This window comes from Strix uralensis, chromosome 8, assembly GCF_047716275.1.
Source record: "Strix uralensis isolate ZFMK-TIS-50842 chromosome 8, bStrUra1, whole genome shotgun sequence".
Lineage (NCBI taxonomy): Eukaryota > Metazoa > Chordata > Aves > Strigiformes > Strigidae > Strix > Strix uralensis.
The window spans coordinates 11,784,455-11,802,759 of record NC_133979.1 but is presented as its reverse complement, the minus strand read 5'-3'; the positions used below and the strand labels follow the sequence as shown (position 1 = coordinate 11,802,759).

General features: G+C 48.9%; 1 protein-coding gene across 6 annotated transcripts in view; it reads left to right on the top strand.

The window, feature by feature from the left end:
• Positions 1 to 18,305, top strand: part of RNF220 (ring finger protein 220) — a 232,839-nt gene that overhangs the window by 161,686 nt on the left and 52,848 nt on the right. For 5 of the 6 annotated variants that reach the window (XM_074876208.1, XM_074876210.1, XM_074876212.1 and 2 more), the window contains 2 exons: positions 7,196 to 7,291; positions 11,634 to 11,676. In XM_074876208.1, the coding sequence (XP_074732309.1) occupies positions 7,196 to 7,291; positions 11,634 to 11,676 (139 nt within the window). Of the gene's footprint in view, positions 1 to 7,195; positions 7,292 to 11,263; positions 11,456 to 11,633; positions 11,677 to 18,305 lie in introns of those variants that run through there. The other variant, XM_074876213.1, reaches the window with a different exon arrangement.

The window sequence follows — 18,305 nt, the reverse complement described above, 5'->3', positions numbered from 1 at the left end:
GCCTGGACTCCCTCTCTGAGAAGGCAGCACTAAGGAGGAGGGCAGCACTCAGCACCACATAGCTCCACAGCATTCAGCATCCTCCTTTTCTTTCTGTGAGAAACCAAGACCAATCAATCATGCCATGCCAGTGTGGATGAGCCACTTGGACAAGCAGCTGCCAAACCTGCATAGTGAGCCTCAGGATGAGATTTCTATCCAACGCTGACTGCCACTTACTTAGGAAAGCTAGTGACAGCAAGATGGGCTTGGTGAGACACCAGGAGGAAGAGGAGAGGTGGAAAAAGAAATTCTTTACCAAGCAGAAGTTTCAGTGTCAGTGGGAACAGTTGCTTCACGCCCATGAGAAGGGATGGAGGATGTCCTTGCTCTTGCTGAGCTAGAGACTGCAGCTCCATGGTCCCATTCACCACTGTGGTTGCTCACTAACCTTTCACTGTCATCCTGGGTCACCATGGGGAAGCCCAACACTAAAGTAACTCGGCAGGACACTTTTTGAAGGTATGTGCAAGCCAGCCATGCCCCAGATCTCTGTGAGCCCAGAGCTTCTCTGCAGCACTCCCCAGCATGGCCAGAGGCTGTGTCTCAGGCAGACCAGGCAGCAGGGATGTCTTGCAGAGGCATACAGACAACACCGCAGGCTCCAGCCAGGCTCATGGCTGCTCAGGAGTCTGTACATAGCCGTCAGCAGCGTGCAGTTCCCCTGGGCTTCACACTCTCCCCTTGTCTTTTCCCTCTTGCCTTGGCTGCCTCTTGCAAGAGGTTGTGAAGGAGAGGAGCACATGTTGGACTGAACCCATGTTGGTGAGGTGTATGAGCAGCATAAGTCCAACTGTTCCCACTCTTCCTTGAGTAGCCGGCAGTAACTCTGGGAATCAGCATCCCCAGGTCCTTGCAGCTCTCCCTCCACGGGCTATCATCTACATGGGATATCATCTCTGCTCAGAGAGATCTCAACACCTAAATTTCAGGGCATTAGCTGCAGCCTGTTACCTGTCACCTGACAGGTGAACTTATATCCCCTGTGAAAGTGCTGGTACTGACCACTGAAGGGGAAGAGGCTGGGCTACATAAAGCATCCCAGCTCTCACAGTGGGTTCAGCATTCATTTTCTGCTGCTGCTTCCTAATACATGACTGCAAATTGCCCTTCCCGCTAACACTCCAGCCCATGCGCTGGCTCTTGCTGCAAACAAACACTGGTGTGAGCGGCCAGGAACAAAATCCATCTTGCGCACCCAGCAGATGCTTGCAGCCAGTTTGTTTAGGTTTGCACCCAGGTCCTCGGAGGGTGCCCACAGGCAGGCAGCCAGCGCGCTGCTCCGAGACCTCCCGTAGAGTTGGGAACCGAGCCACAGTGCCAGAGCCCTTTGATTCCCCCACCCACCCCCGTGATTTTACAGCTTCACCGAGCAGTTTGAGAGAGAATTACAGCGTCTAGAGGGAAATTTGACCACTAAAGCCCTCCAAGGAAAAAGAGCTTTGAAGCAAGCAAGATTTGGAGCCTTAAACCTTGACAGAATGTCTGTATTAAGCCCTTCCCAGCTGCCTCGCTCGAGATGAAATTTCTAGCACAATCATTTAACTTCTCCGTATCATGTCTGGTGGTAGGAGCAGGGGACGGGTGTCAGGGCCCTGGGGTTTTAACTCCTTCTCTTGTGTCACTGACTCACTGCAGGGGTTGGAGAAGTCACTCACCGTATCTGTGCCCCCTCCCTCTGTAACTGTGATTTACAAGGAAAGATTAAAAAGCTAAATCTGAGTATTATGGCAAAGCCGTGGCCAAGCTGGGGACACGAGAACAGCCCACAGATATGCGAAGGAGGGGAAATTACGTACGATGAGTGTTGGCTGGCTGCACTCCTTGCCAGTTTGGGGTGATGAATACCAGAGCCACTCCAAAAAAAATCTCTGCCAGGTTTTATTCCATAAAACAAATTACCCCATGAACAAACAAAGCCCCTTGCTCCCCTTGGGCCAAACAGCTGTGCCCTCCCATTAGTCTGGGGGAAAACACTGCGTCGAGCAGGAGGAGCAGGGAGGGATGTGGTCACAGAGGGGAGCCGGACAGGCTGGCAGACCCTGGCAGACCTTGGCCAGACCTCTTTCCCCCTCCATCCCCAGTGCGCCGATGGGCAGTTCTGCTGGAAGGGGCCCCTTTCCCCACCATGTAGCTGGTGTCTTGCCCAGGAGGACCCAGAGCTCGATTACAATCCCAGGTGTGACTGTAACATGCACAGAAATAAATCAGTAGCTCACATTTCTGTAAGCTTATTCTGCTTGCGGACCACTGGAATCTTTCAGCGAAGGCCAGAAGCTGCTGATACTATTCTTTCTGTCCACTGTTCACACACTTCTCACATTTAAGCCTTTCATCCCCAGCTCCATCCCACCTTTATCTCTGCCAGCTAAAAGCCACCAGATAATTTTACCTCTAACTTTCCCAGGAGCAAATGTGGACCCTCCAAAAGCTTCTAGGAAACTCAGTTCTAATAGTAGCATTTTTGTGTCAGGGATCCTCCAGCAATAACATAAAAAAATGGCTAGCAGAGTTAAGGGGGAAAATCGCAGCAAGGCCTGGTATCACTCATTGCTTTCGGGTTACAGTTCCCAAGTGATAATAGCTATTAGCAACACTTTGACGGCTTCCCTACCGTGGAGGGGAGGGCAGGAGACAGAAAACATGTCAAGCCATCACCTCCATGTTAAGTGATAAGTACCTATTTAGACGGCAGAGTTAAAGCTGAATGCATCAAGCAGGGAACACTTTGTGCCAAAATAAAAAAAAATAAAAAAAGGCCATATAGATACATAAAAAGCGGGGTTAGGGTATTTGTTCTGCTGACAGCAGCTGTGATGGATTGTTTAAGAAAAATAGACTCCCTGTGTTTTTCCAGGGCTATCAGAAAGCAGGAGTCCAGCACTTTAATACTCTAAAATGACTGGCCTTGAGAGGCAGCAGAATGTCAGCGGCACTGGCTGGGCTCTCCCAGCGCTGACACCTGCCCCGGCTGCCGGCGAAAGGCAGCGCTTAGGGCTGGGGGCGGTGCATGCTGGCAATTTCCATCCATTTCCTCGGACCGACAGCTGCACCCTGACACCCGTCCCCTCCCCTCGTGCTGCCCCGGGCCTGCGCCTCGAGCGCCCGTGGGTCGGGAGCCGGCGGCGTGTTGGCACACGTGCCCTTGCCGGCATCGCCTCGGAGCTGTATGTGGCTCCTCTGCCCGAGCAGGGAGGAGCAGGTCTGGAGAGCGACGGGCTGGGATCACAGCAGCTGGCACACCGGCTGCACGATGCACACTCCATCCATGCTGAACCGGCTTGTGTATTTATATACGTAAACTCTATGTTGTTGCTAATTGGAATGAGACTGCTGAAACATTTGCAGACGCTGCAGCCCAGCTCTGCAGAATTGCACAGTCCGTGGAGGGCGTCAGGAGCTACCAGGATGCGAACCTTGCAGTGTGAGCAAGGCTTACGTGTCCTCTGCTTCCTGCAGTGCCACAACCCCAGGGAGAGCCCGGATCCATGGACACAGGCGGGTAAAGCCATACATCCAGATACGTCTCTTCCCTTTGGCATGGCACAGTTGGACTCCAAGGGGTAGGAAGGAAGCACCGAGCAGGGCCATGGCTGCCCAGCACGGCAGGAGGGGCAGGAGAAAGGAGGGAGTACAGGGCTCGGACAAGATTGATGGCCTCGTTGCCATTAAGAAAAAAATTAGCCGGTGGCGGCTATCATATTAAAGGGTGAAGAAGCCGTGAATTATTTTCTTAAAGATCTTATCACTTACAATGATAATTTTACCTTCCAAAAGGCCACTTTTAATGAGGCAAGCCAGGCAAAAAGTCATGATTTAATGCCAGATTTTTTTTTCCAAACACATTTTACTGCTTTTTTGTCCATGTTTAAAAAGCGCTGGTGACCTTTTTTTATTTAGCTTGCCCCAGGTGTAATGCTCAGGCTGATCCTCTCAGGGTTTATAACCTCCGCAGAGAGTGCCTTTACCCAATGGAGAGATGATTTAAAGGGGAGGGAGAAATATGAGGCTGCACGGCCGCTTGCACAAGACCCTTGCTCCATCTTTGATGCTGGGAGCCGTGGTTTGCCAGAGGAGGGGGACCGAGGAGGGAGGAGGTGCTCTTGCCCTGATAGCCCCGCTCAGACACACCCTGAAGGGGAGCTGGGCTGAACTGTCAACCAGGCAGGCATGAGCTGGCTGGTGGCCTTTCCCCAAGGGTAAAAGGGACATCTCAGCATCAAGGCTTGTTCCCACCATGCCAAAGCAGCTGGTCCCTGAGATAGGAAGCATCTCCCCACAGCCATACAGAAAGCACCCAGCGCCACGTTTTTGGGGTGGAATGCCAGAATTTGGGTCTTCCCTGCAGCTTGGGCGTGCACAAGGACTGGGAGGGCATGTGTAAAGCTGCCTTTTCCCTCTTCAGCATCTTCCCAGATGCCAGTCAAGAGAGGGATGGGAATCGTATCGCTGCCCCTTCCTTGCTTGCCAGTACCCGGGTGGGAGCGAGCAGTGTGGGTGCAGGGGGCAGCAAATCCTTGGCTTGGCATGCTGAAGCCATGCATCCTCGCTGCTTAGCCATTGGGAAATGGCTCCAACACAACAATTTTGGAAAAAAGAGGCCAAAATTGGCAGATTGACATGAGTATTGTATCTCATGGCAGAGAGGCTGGCCTAATGCAGAAATTAAAGTCACCCTGATGGTAAGTGCCTTTCCTAACCCCTTAGCCCCTGAGCCTGCATTCCTGCCTGCCCCCACAGCTGCCTGAAAGGCAAAGTGTGGCACAGCGCACAGAAATGAGAAAAACAAATGAAGTCAAGTTTCCTAAGAGTGAAGGGGAAGTGTGACTTGGCATCTCTAACGCTGTGTTTAACATGCCGGCGAGGTATTTAGAATTGAAGTGCTTGCACACAATTTAAAAATAGACAGTTTATTAATCTAAACTGCAAGTGTATGTAGAAGAGGCCTCGAGATTGACATCTTTGGGATTAGTTTAGCCCTTCGTTTTTCCAGAGGTCATCGCCATGGTGCTCAGGAGGTTTGTGGAATAAATGGGGCCGGCATTCTTCCCGGGACCACACGCTAAAAACTAATACATAACGTTTAATTTACTGTCTCCATAGCTAGCCCAACCATTTTTCACATAATAATATTGGATTAGAGCTACCAGAAGCTGAGGGGGGAGCTGGAGGCGGGGAGGGTTTGTCTGTCTGTCGCCAAGGAATGGGGAGATGGGTATTTTTTCCCCTTCTCCAGAATACATTGGAAGACAAAACGGATTTAACCCTCCCAGCTCCAGAGTGCTTGGCTTATTAGAGGAGGGGAAGGGCATTAACACTGCTGCAATCAGGACTGGTGTTCTGAATCACACCTGAAGGCTTTGAGCCCCATGCCTCTGTTTTATAGGACATGTGCAATCCTGCCTCTTCAAAAATAGTCCTCATTCTCCGTTTAGAAAATAAACCAAACAACAGCAGGAGCTTGGGGTCTGCACTTTGCAGAAATTCTCCTGGTGGCTTCACATGGTTATGAGAGGGCTTCTCCAGAAATCAATGAGCTGCTCACCAAAACCCACCACCAGTTGGGTTCAGCCAACACATAAGGCCAGAGAGCCACCCTGCTCTGCCCATCTCTCCCCTGGGAAGCAGAGACTGGTCTCTTGGGGCAGCCCTCACTGGGTGCCTCTGGCCCCTAAGGCTCCCACTGACCCTCCCAGCACCTGGGACCCCCAACAGGCTGAGCTGAGGAGCATGCCAGCCCCGAAATGTGGTCAGCACAGCCCTCAGCTCAGCCTGATGGGGAGGAGGAGCTGTGCCTGGGGAGGAAACTGAGCACCCCAGCAGGTAATTCCCCTGTGACCCCTTTCAGGACATCACATCTCTGCACGGCTGGTAGAGCCATGCTTTAGGGCAGAGACCTGCGGTGCAGACAGGGATGTGGCTCTTGCCCTCCTGGCACGGCTGGCAGCTCATGCCCAAGGGGCTGAACCCAGCATCCCAAATCCTTCTCCTCCACCTTCATCCCAAGCTTGTCCTCCCTCTGTGTCCACATCAAACATGCTGCTGTGCTTTTATTGCTGGGAGAGCTGTCCGAGCCTGGGGGATCGCATCCTGCTGACTGAACCAATTTGTATGCTGAGTCATTTTTCCACTTGCTCATATCTTTCCAAAAAATGCACATTTTTTCACGTTTCATTTCAGCCCAGAGGCAAATGTTTCTGGAATACTTGCCTTTCTCCAAGGTATTATGCTTTTTAATAATGTTGTCACCACACTTGACCTGTCCAATTCAGATGATATCTACACTTCCCTTCGCAAACATACACATCTCTGAGCAGTCATTTATTGTCGAATCTTGCCAGCTGATTCTCAGAAACAAACATCTGGAGAGCTGCATTTCCAGTGTATGTTTTTCACAATGTATTGGGCTATATTTAGCTTAGTTTAGTTAATTTATATTTTAAATTAGAATTTTACATTGCATTTTTCCCTCAAATTCTTCTAATAATAAAGTTCACTGGCAACTCAGTGTACATTTTTTTCAAATGCTGTCAAACTCCTGCAGTAATTTTCCCGCTAGAGTTCACTGTGTGTAGAATTTAGACTTACCTACTATTGACTTGAAGTTTATCAGTGATTTCTTAGGTCTCAAATATCACTGATCTTTTTAACCTTCTAAAAGGCCCTTTTTTTCTGTGCTACTTATTAAAATAAATAGCATCATTACACAAGGAAGAGATAGTTGCGCTGCAAAGGTGCTGAGAGCTTTAGTGCAGTTTACAAAGCTATTGAGAGATTTAGTGGCACTTAGAGGGGTGGATGAGGGCAAGTAAGCATCGCTCCACATCAGCACGTCTTCGCTTTACCATGTGAATTTCTGGTGTGGTCCTCACCATCATTTCCAGCAGGGACTCATTCTGCCCCCAGCCACCAGACCTGGGGACAAAATGACCTTCCCTTTGTTTCCTGATGCATTTGCACTTTGCTAGACCCTGCAGCCAGGTCCCCTCATGGGGCAGGGTTCCATAGGAAGAGCAGAGCCAGCCCCACAGCCCACCGGTCCATCCGAGCACAGACCCACAGCCTGGCAGATGCTGTCCACAGCTTTGAGGACCGCTTAGCAAGGGGCAGAGAGCTTGGCAATGCTCGCAACATGAATTTCTCCTTTCTCTTGCAGTCAATTTTGTTGTCAGCCTCAATCAAGCGGGAAGGAGATTCTCCGACAGCATCACCCCACTCCTCAGATGACATCCATCACTCGGACAGATACCAGGTAAGCAGGCGGATGCTGTCACTGGTGTCAGCCTTAGGCATGGAGTCAGCTCGCCCCAGTGCCCACAGCTGTGTGTGAGAGCCTGGCTCTCGGCTGTGCGCCACTGCCCCGCTCGCCTGCCCACAGCATGGGGATGTGAGCACTTGGTCCCTCACACAGCTACAAAGGTGTGCTTTTGTCTGCAGTGTCCTCCCAGCTCCAACTTTAAACCACAGCCATGCAAAACCGCTTTAAATCTTTGTAGAGGTTTCTGTTGCATTGTATTCATCATTTTGGATGTTGCCATGGCTATGTTTGTCATTACGTACCCTGTGCCACCAGGAAACTTTCAGAGAAGTGATTTTTTTGTAAAACAGCGAATGTTGTCAGCCTGCAGCAAGGCCAGAATTCTTCATTTCACTGGTGTGCCACTGCCCAGCAAACTGACTCATGACTCCCACCCAAAACAGAAATGTTTCTGGACCATCCACAGCCATGCCAGTTTTTTATAAAACACCCTCTGCCCAGAGGAGTAACAGATCTTGACTTATGACACAATGAGTAAAAGCTGAGGAAGATGGAGCAAGAAAAGAAGAGAAAGGCAGCAGCACAAGTACTGCTTTGCTTGTTGTAAGTCTGTATTTTGGGGGCAGGCTGGCACACTTGACTCCAACTCAACACACATCCAAACTGCTTGGCTGCAAGCCTGTGCTCACCCACTGGCTTCAAGGAAGCTCTGAAAGGCAGCAGATAAATTAATGGTGGTCTTCAGCACAGACCCAAGCCTGTCTCTACCTGCCACGTGGACCCATCACCCTGTATCCTGCAGTGCTCTGCAGCAATACCCTGTGCCCAGGGTCAGGCAGACAGTCAGGTCTTCCTGCATCAGCCATCTTGAGTGTGCCAGGTGTGCCTTTGGATCTGCAGAGGGAGAGGCTGATGAACAGTGCCGGGGTCTAACCAAGCAGCCTCAGTTAAAGCATGCATTAAAGACAGGTCCTATTAGTAGCAGATTTGTACATTTGTTGCCCGTTATTCTTTCCTCTGTCCTATTATTGGTTATATTATAAAATACGGAGCAGATCCTCCATTGTTTGCCACGTATGCCCATGTAGCCTTCAGTTATAACTTGGTGTCACATCTCAAGTCACTTTACCATTGTATGAACAATGAGGCCTGGTACAAAGTAAGAGAAGCAAAACCCTGCAGAAGATACAGAAAAGCCTGGTTCAGGTAATCCCACTCTCTTTCCTGCCTGTTTACTAAGGCTAATAAATAAATCATGTTCTTTCCAAAAGGGTGTGGAAGAGACTTTTGCTGTGGCCCCCTTTGTTGCAGGACACCCCTCCCTTCCCACTTGAGATTTCAGTCCCTGTGACATTGGTGGTCCCTTGCAGTCCTTCATCCCTATAAATTTTTATTATGTCATACTTGAGGACAAATATTCTCTGCAGAAGCCCCCTCTTATGTGCCTAGTCTAGCTAGTCTCTAATGTGTTTTAAGTTTGTGAGTGTATTTTATGGAAGGTTGCAGCCCTTAATGCAAATGTGTAATGGGAGCTGTAAGTCTGCACTGCAGGGAGAAAAGACCTCTGGGGCCTGATTTTCATTTAAGCTTGTGCTGGCTGCATTATGCTGCTCTAGCAGTGTAAAGAGACCTCAGAGTGGGTGCCAGGGTTGTGTAAAGCCTCAGTGTATCCTTAATAAAGCCACAATATGAATGAGAATTCAGCCTTCCTGGCTTACCAAGGGAAATGCTCAGGAAGCAGAGCAGAAGACTTTCATGGTGGTGACTTTAAAGGCTGCAAAATTTAGCTTTCCATATGCAGAGGTGTGCTGAAATTATGAATGTCTGCTGTGTTATCTGTGATCTAATCATGAATATACAGTGTATTAGTAACATGCTAGAACGTGAGTTATTGGCATACAGGTTTTCAGAATTCCTGTGGCTCAGTTTTCTTAGTCTTCATGCTTATTTGCCATGGGGATATTTAGAGAAGAAGGAGATTTATGAATAGGAGTGCTACAGGAATACAGGCTTGCCCAGCTCTTGAACTGCTTGCATTGCTCCACACGCTGAGAGGGAGCTGCAGCAGAGGTGGTGGGGTGGCTCCGAGACGTGGGGAGAGGGGATTCCCTTGCCTCCCCTGTGCCTAGCCTGGTTGCTGGAGCTTGGCACAGGGTTCATGTTCACACAATCAGTGTTCACGTCCGATTGGACCAAGGTGGTGGCAGCTAGTGTAGCGCAGGACCTTGTGATTTGGTCAGTGGTGGATGCTCCTCTTAGATACAGTATGTTCTGTCAACCAGGGATTTTCCTGCAGTCTGAGTAAAACTAAAGTCATTTTAGTGAGATTTAGATACAACACTGAATCCCCGGTGGAAAAATCAACAGCAAATTATAAGTCATTCACTGCACTGCAAAGATAACGTTTCAGGGTTGGAGGGAGACCACCTGGCGTGGGTCAGCTGAGACCACAGAATATTTGTGACTGAATAACATGTGGAATAAGTATAACTGAAATCCTTGTCCAGGAAAGGCTCACCTCCCTCCACCTGAGCTCAGCAGTGAGCATGCCCCCTGAAAGACAGCTTAATTAATTAAAAGGGTAAAACCAACAATCAGCAGCTTTGATTTTGTAAGTAAGCATATGTATGAAAATATAGCTGCACTTCAGCTTGCAGACTGAGATGGGATGTACGATGCAGGTCAGCACTGTGCAAAGCTTACCAGCCAGCACCTGAACTTGCTAACTGCCGATCATCTTCTGACAGAGCAAAGCACATCAGGGTTTTCTTTGTTTTCCCCCTGAAGAAGGAGCAGCAGATTGTCAGGTGCCAGAGCAGAGACCCAAAACGTAGGTTTGATTCCAAGAAGCAAAATCTGGGGAGCGTGCAGAGGGGGGAACAAATGGGATTTGTGTGTGTAGGAGCCTGTGCTGCCCAGTTTCTAGATCCTAGCTCTGTTCTACCCTCAGGCTGGTCCACTGGGGCCATCCCCCACCACAGCTGTGGGACAGCCATGGGAAAGAAACCCATGAGCCAGGTTTGATTGCCCAGGTTTGCTGAAATGCAGGAAGGAAAAGAGGGGGAAGAGGCTGAAAAGCACAGGGGAGCAGGCAGTGCTCCACCTGCAGCCTGGCTGCGCTATGCCCAAGGCATGCGCCGCTTCTCATCGGAAAGGCCAGGACGATTTCAAAGCCCCAAAACTGAGGTCGGTGCTGCTGGGGCGGGGCGGGCCGGGCCGGGGTGCCCAGCTCAGCCCCAGCAGACGCTGCCGGCGTTGGCATTCGGGCTGTGCTCGGCCCGCAGGACAGGGGAGGCCAGGGCTCCTCTCCCCAGGGCCTCACCTCCCCCTGGGCCGATGCCCAAGGGTGCCTGGCCGGGCAGCGCCCAGGGCGCAGGACTCAGGGCTCCCTGGCAGGGCTGGGCCGGGACCGTGGAAAGGCCACTGGCCCCCCACTGGCCACCTGCCTTTAGCTCTAGCTACCCCTTGGGCCCTCATTGGCCAGGTGCCCTTGGGCCCCCAGGGCCCCCCGTTGCTCATTGAGCAAGAAAAGTTGGAGAGAGGTTGCCCCTGGTGCCTGATTGGCCAGCACCTTTGGGTTACAGTTGGGCCCTGATTGGCCAGTGCTGTTGGACCTAACGGATGCTCAATCCCTATTGGGCAAGGAAACCTGTTTGAAGTTGCTCCTGGGCTCTGATTGGCCATCTGCCCCTGTGTTCCAGTTGTCCCTGGGCTCTGATTGGCCGTGTGCCCTTGAGTTCCACTGGTTCCTAATTTCTGATTGGCCAGGCACTCGGGTCCCCGTTACCCCTGATCTCTGATTGGCCAGACGCCTCTGGGTTCCAGCCGCCCCTGGGCCCTGATTGGCCAGGGCTCGCTGGGCCCTGCTGCCGCCTGTCGGTTGCCATGGGAACTTCCTCCTCTCGCGCCTCTCCCCGCCGGTTTCCTGGTGAACTTTCACCCTCTCGGCAGCGGGTCACATGACCGGGGCCAACATGGCGGCGGCCGCTGGGGGCTGATCGGCGGCGCCTGCCGGGCCGCGCCGTATCCGCCCGCATCCCGGGCCGCGCGGGGGGGTCCGCCCCGGGGCCCGCCGCCCCACTGCCCCGCCGGTCGCCTGTGGCGCCCGCGGCTATGCAGAGCGGCAGGAGGGGGCCCGGCGGCGGGGGCCGGGAAGAGGTGGGTGCGGGGGGGGGGGGGCGGGGGCAGGCCCGGGGTCGGTGCGTTGTCCCGGTGATGCGCGGGGCAGGGGGGACCGGTTGGGGCCTTGTTTACTGGCGGGGGGCGAGCTGTTTACATCCGGCGCCCGCGGGCCGGGGGCTCTGATACTTCTCCGCTCTTGTCTTCCCCTCTGCAGACCTTCCTGCGGGTGCGAGCGAACCGGCAGACCCGGCTGAACGGTGAGTGCGGTCCCGCGCGGCGCCCCGGGCTGCCCCCGCCCCGCCGGGCCTCCTCCCGCGCCTCCCCCTTCCCGCAAAACTTTCCGGAGTTGGGCCGAGTTGTGTAAAATACACTCCCCTCCGCAGGCTCGGAGCTGCGACCTGCTTTGCCGGGGCCTCGACGTGCGGCTGGTGGGGCGCAGGGTGTGTTGGGGTGAAACTCTCCGCGTTCACCCCTGGCTTCCTGCGGGAAGCGATTCTCGCCGCTGGGATCCCACCAGCGAGTTTATAAGTAGGCCCTGAATCCTGTATTTTCAATTATGAGGCCAGGCTTCCGTGCTTTCACGGCTCACATGGCAGAACCTTGCAGTAAACTTTTAAACCAGCAGTCTGAGCGTCTGTGCATCTGACGTCATGTTTTGTGTTGTGGTTTTTTTTTTTTTTTACCTCAAACCCACAGATGCTGGTGTGTTATTTTTATTCTTGTATTTCTGGGTGTTCCTAACAACAGTTAAATAAGTATTTCTAGCAAAAAGTGTCTTGGTGTTTAAAAAGCATATTAGAGGTCACCTTATTTCAGAAAGACCCATTTCTGTGTTTGTAAACCAGAAAAAAGATGAAAGTATACTTTTTTTGCTTAAGTTGAAACTCTTTTCCCAAAGTTCAGAGAAGTCATGACTTACCATATAAATAGTAACAATATTCTGTCATCTGATTTTATATTGCTTATAGCTACTCTAATATGTACCATTTAGTCAAAATTTCATTGTTCAGGCTATCAGGAGGCTTGTTAATTTTAAGCTTCCTGCTGTGATAGTTTGAGATAACAGCAGTGACATTGTGCTGATGCAGTTTATTTAGAAGAAGATAAAGATACTTTAACAAAATAGCAAAAGGCTTTTGAGTGTATTGATAGCAAAATAGGTTGCTTGAATTTGAACTACATGTTTAGCATAGTCTTAAGCAGATAGAAGTGCTGACTCAAGATCTTTGATAAGTTATACATAACTGAATTCAGAGCTAGCTTGGAGATTTTTAAATATCAACCCTGAGGGCCAAAAACCTGTGAACTCTTGAAAGCCTGTTAAGTCATACAACAAAGAGATGAGTCGCCTTGCACCAGGTAACTGCTGGCAGGCGTGCTCACATCTGCACCCCGAGATGAGTGCAGTGAGCTGCTGGCCTTGGCAGGCAGACCCTTTTCCTGAAACAGAGACTTCAGATGGCTGAAATGCACTGAAGTATTGCTCTGCAGTAACTTGTTTATGTGACAGGTCTCTGAAGTCAGTGATGTCAAGCCATTTCTTTATCATTTTCAAATGGCTGAGACTAAGGTCCCACCTTCCACCTTTTTTCAGGCCAACAATGTGCAGTTACCTTATTTTTTAAAAAAAAAAAAAAAGGTCTGAGCCAGGCTTGTGAGGTTCTTGGTTGCTAAACTGGCTCAGTAGAGCTTTATGTTTTTGACTTTAGCCCAAAGTAGGGCTGCACCACAATCTGTGTAGACTGCGATCTAGGAACTCCTCTTGGGCCCTGTTCTTGTTTTTGTGAACCTGGGCTTATCGTCTAAAGGGAGGCTGCTAGTTTTGTACAGCATTTGCATTGGTTTTGCTGAACCTTCACTCTTTTTGTATGTACCTTTTGGGGTAAAGTGAGCAGAACAGCCGTGTTCCAAGTGAGGGCATTTGGTTAAATTATATAATGCCTTTATAACACTGGTATTTCCTGTCCATTCTGTTGTACCCTAACAGAGCTAGGTCCAGATGTTAGGGAACTGGCTACAGAAATATAAGCTGAAGTGCTTTGGGTCACAAAAAAGGTCAAACTAGATCAGAACTGGTTCCTCATGACCATTTTATGACTGATTACTACTGTTGCCAGAACATCACCTAAACCTGTGGTGCCTGGTTCAGTCCTATGCTGTTAGATTAGTATCCAGCTGGACAGTTGGGTAGGTTATACTGCTGCTTTCTATGCATGTGACTTTATATTTGTGACCACTGAACTCAACCTGTTTTCTTGCTTCCTCCTTCACATTTGCTTGCACTAAAATAACTTTAATTCGTAAGCTTTGCCATGTTATTATTAAACAGTTGTTTAAGCAGTATTGCTCCAGATGGAGAACACTTGAGTGCTTTGGGGGAAAAAAAAATGCTTATTTGTCTTTATCTTGTGTTTTAATGAGCTTCTAATCAATCACGCAACTTTATAGCTTGCTCTGTGAGAATGGCTTTCTTATCCATGTTAGTTTACATTGACAGAAATTATGTAGGACTTGTCCAAAGATTTGGCTTTTTGTTTCATGTTCTTATTGACACACTGAAAAAACTTAAGATGTAGAAAATGCAGTCTATCTGTCAAAGAAAAATCTATTTCGCTTGTTTTTATTATGTTTTAAGTGTACTTTTCAATATTGTGGTAATCAGTTTATCTTGGTATCTCTGTCAAGCTTCTTAGCAGCTGAGTTCCAGAACCACTTCTGGCAACTCCTCCCATAAAAAGGGGCCCACAGTGTTTGCTCTTCTCCCACATAGTCTGTGACTCAAATCTCAGCTGCCCAGGCTTTTTGGGTCTGAGTCCTGTCAGATCACCTTGATGTGTTCCTTCTTGTTGTGATCGCTTGGGAAAGCACAACAAGAGCTAAGGAAAGAAAAGGTAGAGAGGGAGATGTCTTCTGTGAGCTGCTGTTGGCCTGGCTGCAACATGATTAGGTCCTGATAGGTACATGGTTCACAGGTACCTGACGGTCCAGAATTTTAATTCTGTAAGTCAAACCTTTGACTTAAATTGAACTGTAAGCAAGGTGAATGTATTTGCAAGCTCTGGAGCAGGAGATTAATGTTCTGTCTGTTAGACTCTCAGTTGAGTGTTTGTATCTGAACTTCCCTGTCAGCGTCAGTGAGTTAATCCCACACCTCTCACCTGTACTAAACTCACTTTGCAGAGGTTGTGTCCTTGTGAACCCAGCAGTATGAGGTGCTGATTCCTGATGAACCCATGTGATAAAGAAGGCATTTCTTTCATTTGCCTTATTTCCAGTCTTGCCAAGCTGGAAACTTTAAGCCGCCCTGTAAATTGATGCTTATGGAGTTTAGCAGTGCAGAGGAGGTTAGATAGTAGTTCAGAATTAGAGGCACAAAGTTACGGTTTAGTGTATCAGAACGTGGATTCAGCAGGTTAAGTAGGTGCCAACCTCGGAGAATAGTGTCAGACTGAAGGTTGCTAAAAATCATCTGTGTGGAAGTTTGGCCATGCAAATGTGAAAGCCCCACTGAGACCCTTCTGTGAATTTGACCCTTAATATTCTCTCCTGGGCAGATGAGCAGCAAATTGTACATAAGGTCTGAAATGGATTCATTCCTGACCATCTGTTTTCTTGCTTTAGCTTGTTCTTGAGATGGCTTTTTGTGCTCTGCCATTGTTGCCTTTGTTCCCTTGGATCAGATGCTTTGGATAAGTTGATCATCCACAGAAGCTTTTTGTCATAGATTTAACAAAAATAGGTATAACCACTCCTGAAGACTCCTCTAGTAGATTTGCAGAGAGCAGATGCTAACTCTTGTGCTTGAATATCTTTGATTGAAATTTAGAGGTATTTGCCAAGTTGGCATTCTCAGTAGAGTTGTAAATAGGTTCTTGCAAAGCTCCTTTTGCACCTGCCTGAGAAGCTGATTCCTGTTTTGGTGGTCACCATGCAGTTTGTTGTTTGAACCACCATCAGCATGTCACGTGCTTTTGTAGCTGATGGGTGGGGGAGGAATAAAGCTAGATGATTTTCACTGGAAAGGAGACAAAAATGTTTCCACTTAACTTGATTGGCCTGCCATTGCAGGAGCTGCTAATGATGTCTGCATGGGACTCGGGGGACCACTCAAACTGGTGGAGGGAATCATAAGAGATATTGCTAGTAACTTAATCATCTCCTTTGATGCTGTGGTAGAGGTTTGTATAGTGTCCACTGCTAGATGCTATGTGAGAGCACTTCTGAGGTAATTAGTACCCTGTCCTGAAGGTAAATTTTTGCTTGGGGAGGGCAGCACCAGTGAAAACTAAAATCCATTAGCTTTTCTCTCAGGAAGTTTTGCTGGGCTAGAGAATTACATGACCTTTAGGCGTTAATAAGTGAGAAAAGATCCTCAGTCTCTTCTGCCCATAAGGCAGCAGTGGTGGCTGGTTCCTTCTTCCTGCACCCGTGGGAAGGCAGGGGCCAGTGTGCCCTCAGCAGTAGAGACTTTGTCAAGTGCAATTTGGCTCCTCCTCTAGTGCAAGCAGCTTATCACCTTGTGCAGTCCCAAAAGACCCTGTATTAGGAAAGGGAAGAGCAGCTTCCTTAGTCAGCACAGCTCCTAAGTCAAGTCAGAGACCATAACTGAGACCCTGACCCTTGCAAAGGGTCCCAATTTTTGCTTACCTCTATGTGCTACTCTTCTCAATTCACATGCTGTGGTGACTTAAACTCCCTGGGTGCCTGATGGTTTAGGGTATCCTGAGAGAGAACATGCACATGCAGCAGGAGCAGTGGGTAGGGTAATGTACACCTGTTAAAAGTGAAGCCTCAAAGGTGCTGGAAGCCCTCTGATGGCCTAATAATAACTATTAATGCTAATCAAAATTAGTGAACTCCTCACCTCCTGGCAGAAGACTGGAATAATAACTACAGAGTCTTTGTTCAGTCAGAGATAAGAATGGGTCAGCTTTGTGCAAAATCCTCCTTCCCTGAGCTCTGTCTTCTTGCATCCAGTCCTTCACTGGCTGTGTTTTTATCTTCCTAAATTACGAGAGGGAATGGCTTTTCTTTTCTTCCCTCTCCCATGCTCCTGCGACAGGAGCAAGGGGGAGAGGGATTAGTGAGCTAATTAGAAATGATCGCATCTATCAACACTAATTAACAATCCTGTGGTCTCACTTGCGTGTTCTTTTGAGCTGCTCCCCTTCGGGACAGCGCCACAATCACCCCCTGCCTTTGGGGCCACTCCGTCCCTTCTGCGCTGATTGGAAGTGATAGCTGGGCTGCGTGTCGTGTCGGGTAGGGACAGTGCTGCTCGGGATATGCTTTCGAGGCTGCAGCATTCCCTTTCCGTTTCTGCTGTCACCACGGGCACCCTGGGCCTCCATGGGCACAACACTGCTGCTGCTAATGACCACAGAATGAAAATGGCTGGTGGATTTGTTTTCAACACCTCTTTCTTCCAGTGGCTTTTTCATTTGTGGCACTAGAACTTAAAGAGCTGCTTTTCAGCAGAGCTAAATGGGCCAAAATAGGGGCTGTCTGCTGAGTCTTGCATGGAGCTGGAACAGAGGGAGGTTCTGTTCTCAGCTCTACACTAACATTTCAACAGCAGATTAGGTGCTTGTTCTGGCAAAATGGTCCCAAGAATTTATCAGTGCAAGACCTAAACCAAGTTGTCTTTCATTTTATCACTGTTACAGTGCATGGTCAGAAGGATGCCAGTAAAAAAGTTAAAAATACTAATAAACTTGCCAGGCAGACTGACTTAGCTGAATTGATTGGCCACGGGGAGTCATACCAGAATAATGAAACTGCTCCTTCCCTACATTTCCCTGTTTAAAAACGGTATGAGGTGAGAGAAAGATGTGTCTGCGATCAGGATAGAGGCTTTGTTCCTGTGTTTTTCTCTGGTCAGATAGATGTTTGCTGGAGAATGCTCAAGTTGTGTCTGATTCTAGGCTTCTCCCTTACTTTGTGCTGGCTCTACAGAGCTAGTGAGGCAAGGAAAGAGCATCCTAAACTTTTGCAAAAGAGCCATACTGGATGATTCAGGCACTAAATCAGAACTTCAAAGTCTCTCGTGCAGTGAAGTACAAACCTGAAGAAGCATGGCTTAAATTCGACGACTTCAGTAACAGGGCTGGATGATGTTGAGGGGAAGCAGGGATGGCATTTTGGGGTTCAGGAACGGAAGAGAAAACACAGAGGACATGTTGGGGGTCATTGTTTTGTTTAAAAGTGGAACATAATTCATCTGGGCACAATGAAATTAGCAATAACACTTCATGATGTTTGCCTCTGTATTGGGTGGAAGTCAAGTGGAATTGAAGATGACAGTATAGGTAAAAAAACAGATTTAAGCAGACAAATTAGAAGGGAAACTTAAAATACCCCACAAGGAATACTGAAGTATCTGAAGTACATGGAGAGTCAGCTGGGCTGTGGAGCTGTCAGCGTGGTGTACCCAACACGAGAGGGTTGTGGAGCTTCAGCAAATAAAATTTAGACAAACTATGAAAATGGTGTACACTTACTTGAGAGTCTCTGTTGTTCAGAGTGCCAGGTATCGAAAACACTATTGTTTTGGTCTCAAGTTGCTGTCTCTTATTCTAAGCGTGTCACATTTGCAGAATCATTTTCATGATGCCAGGAGCGAAGATTTATTTTGCAGAGAGTTTTCCCACAAATCTGTCTCATTCAGTGAGGAAAAGCAATGCCCAGGGAATAAATTGAAGCCGCCTTAATCCTGGAGCATCAGAGGGTGTAGGGGATCAGTATACTCCTAATTTGGGATTGTGGGAAAGTGTATCCTAACCCAGAGAGTCCTGAGTCCAGGGAAGCCAACAAGAAAACCTTGAAAGAGGCCTTTCAGGTCTGTGTTGGAGTGTTCAGCTGAAACTTTATAATTCACTTGGTGATG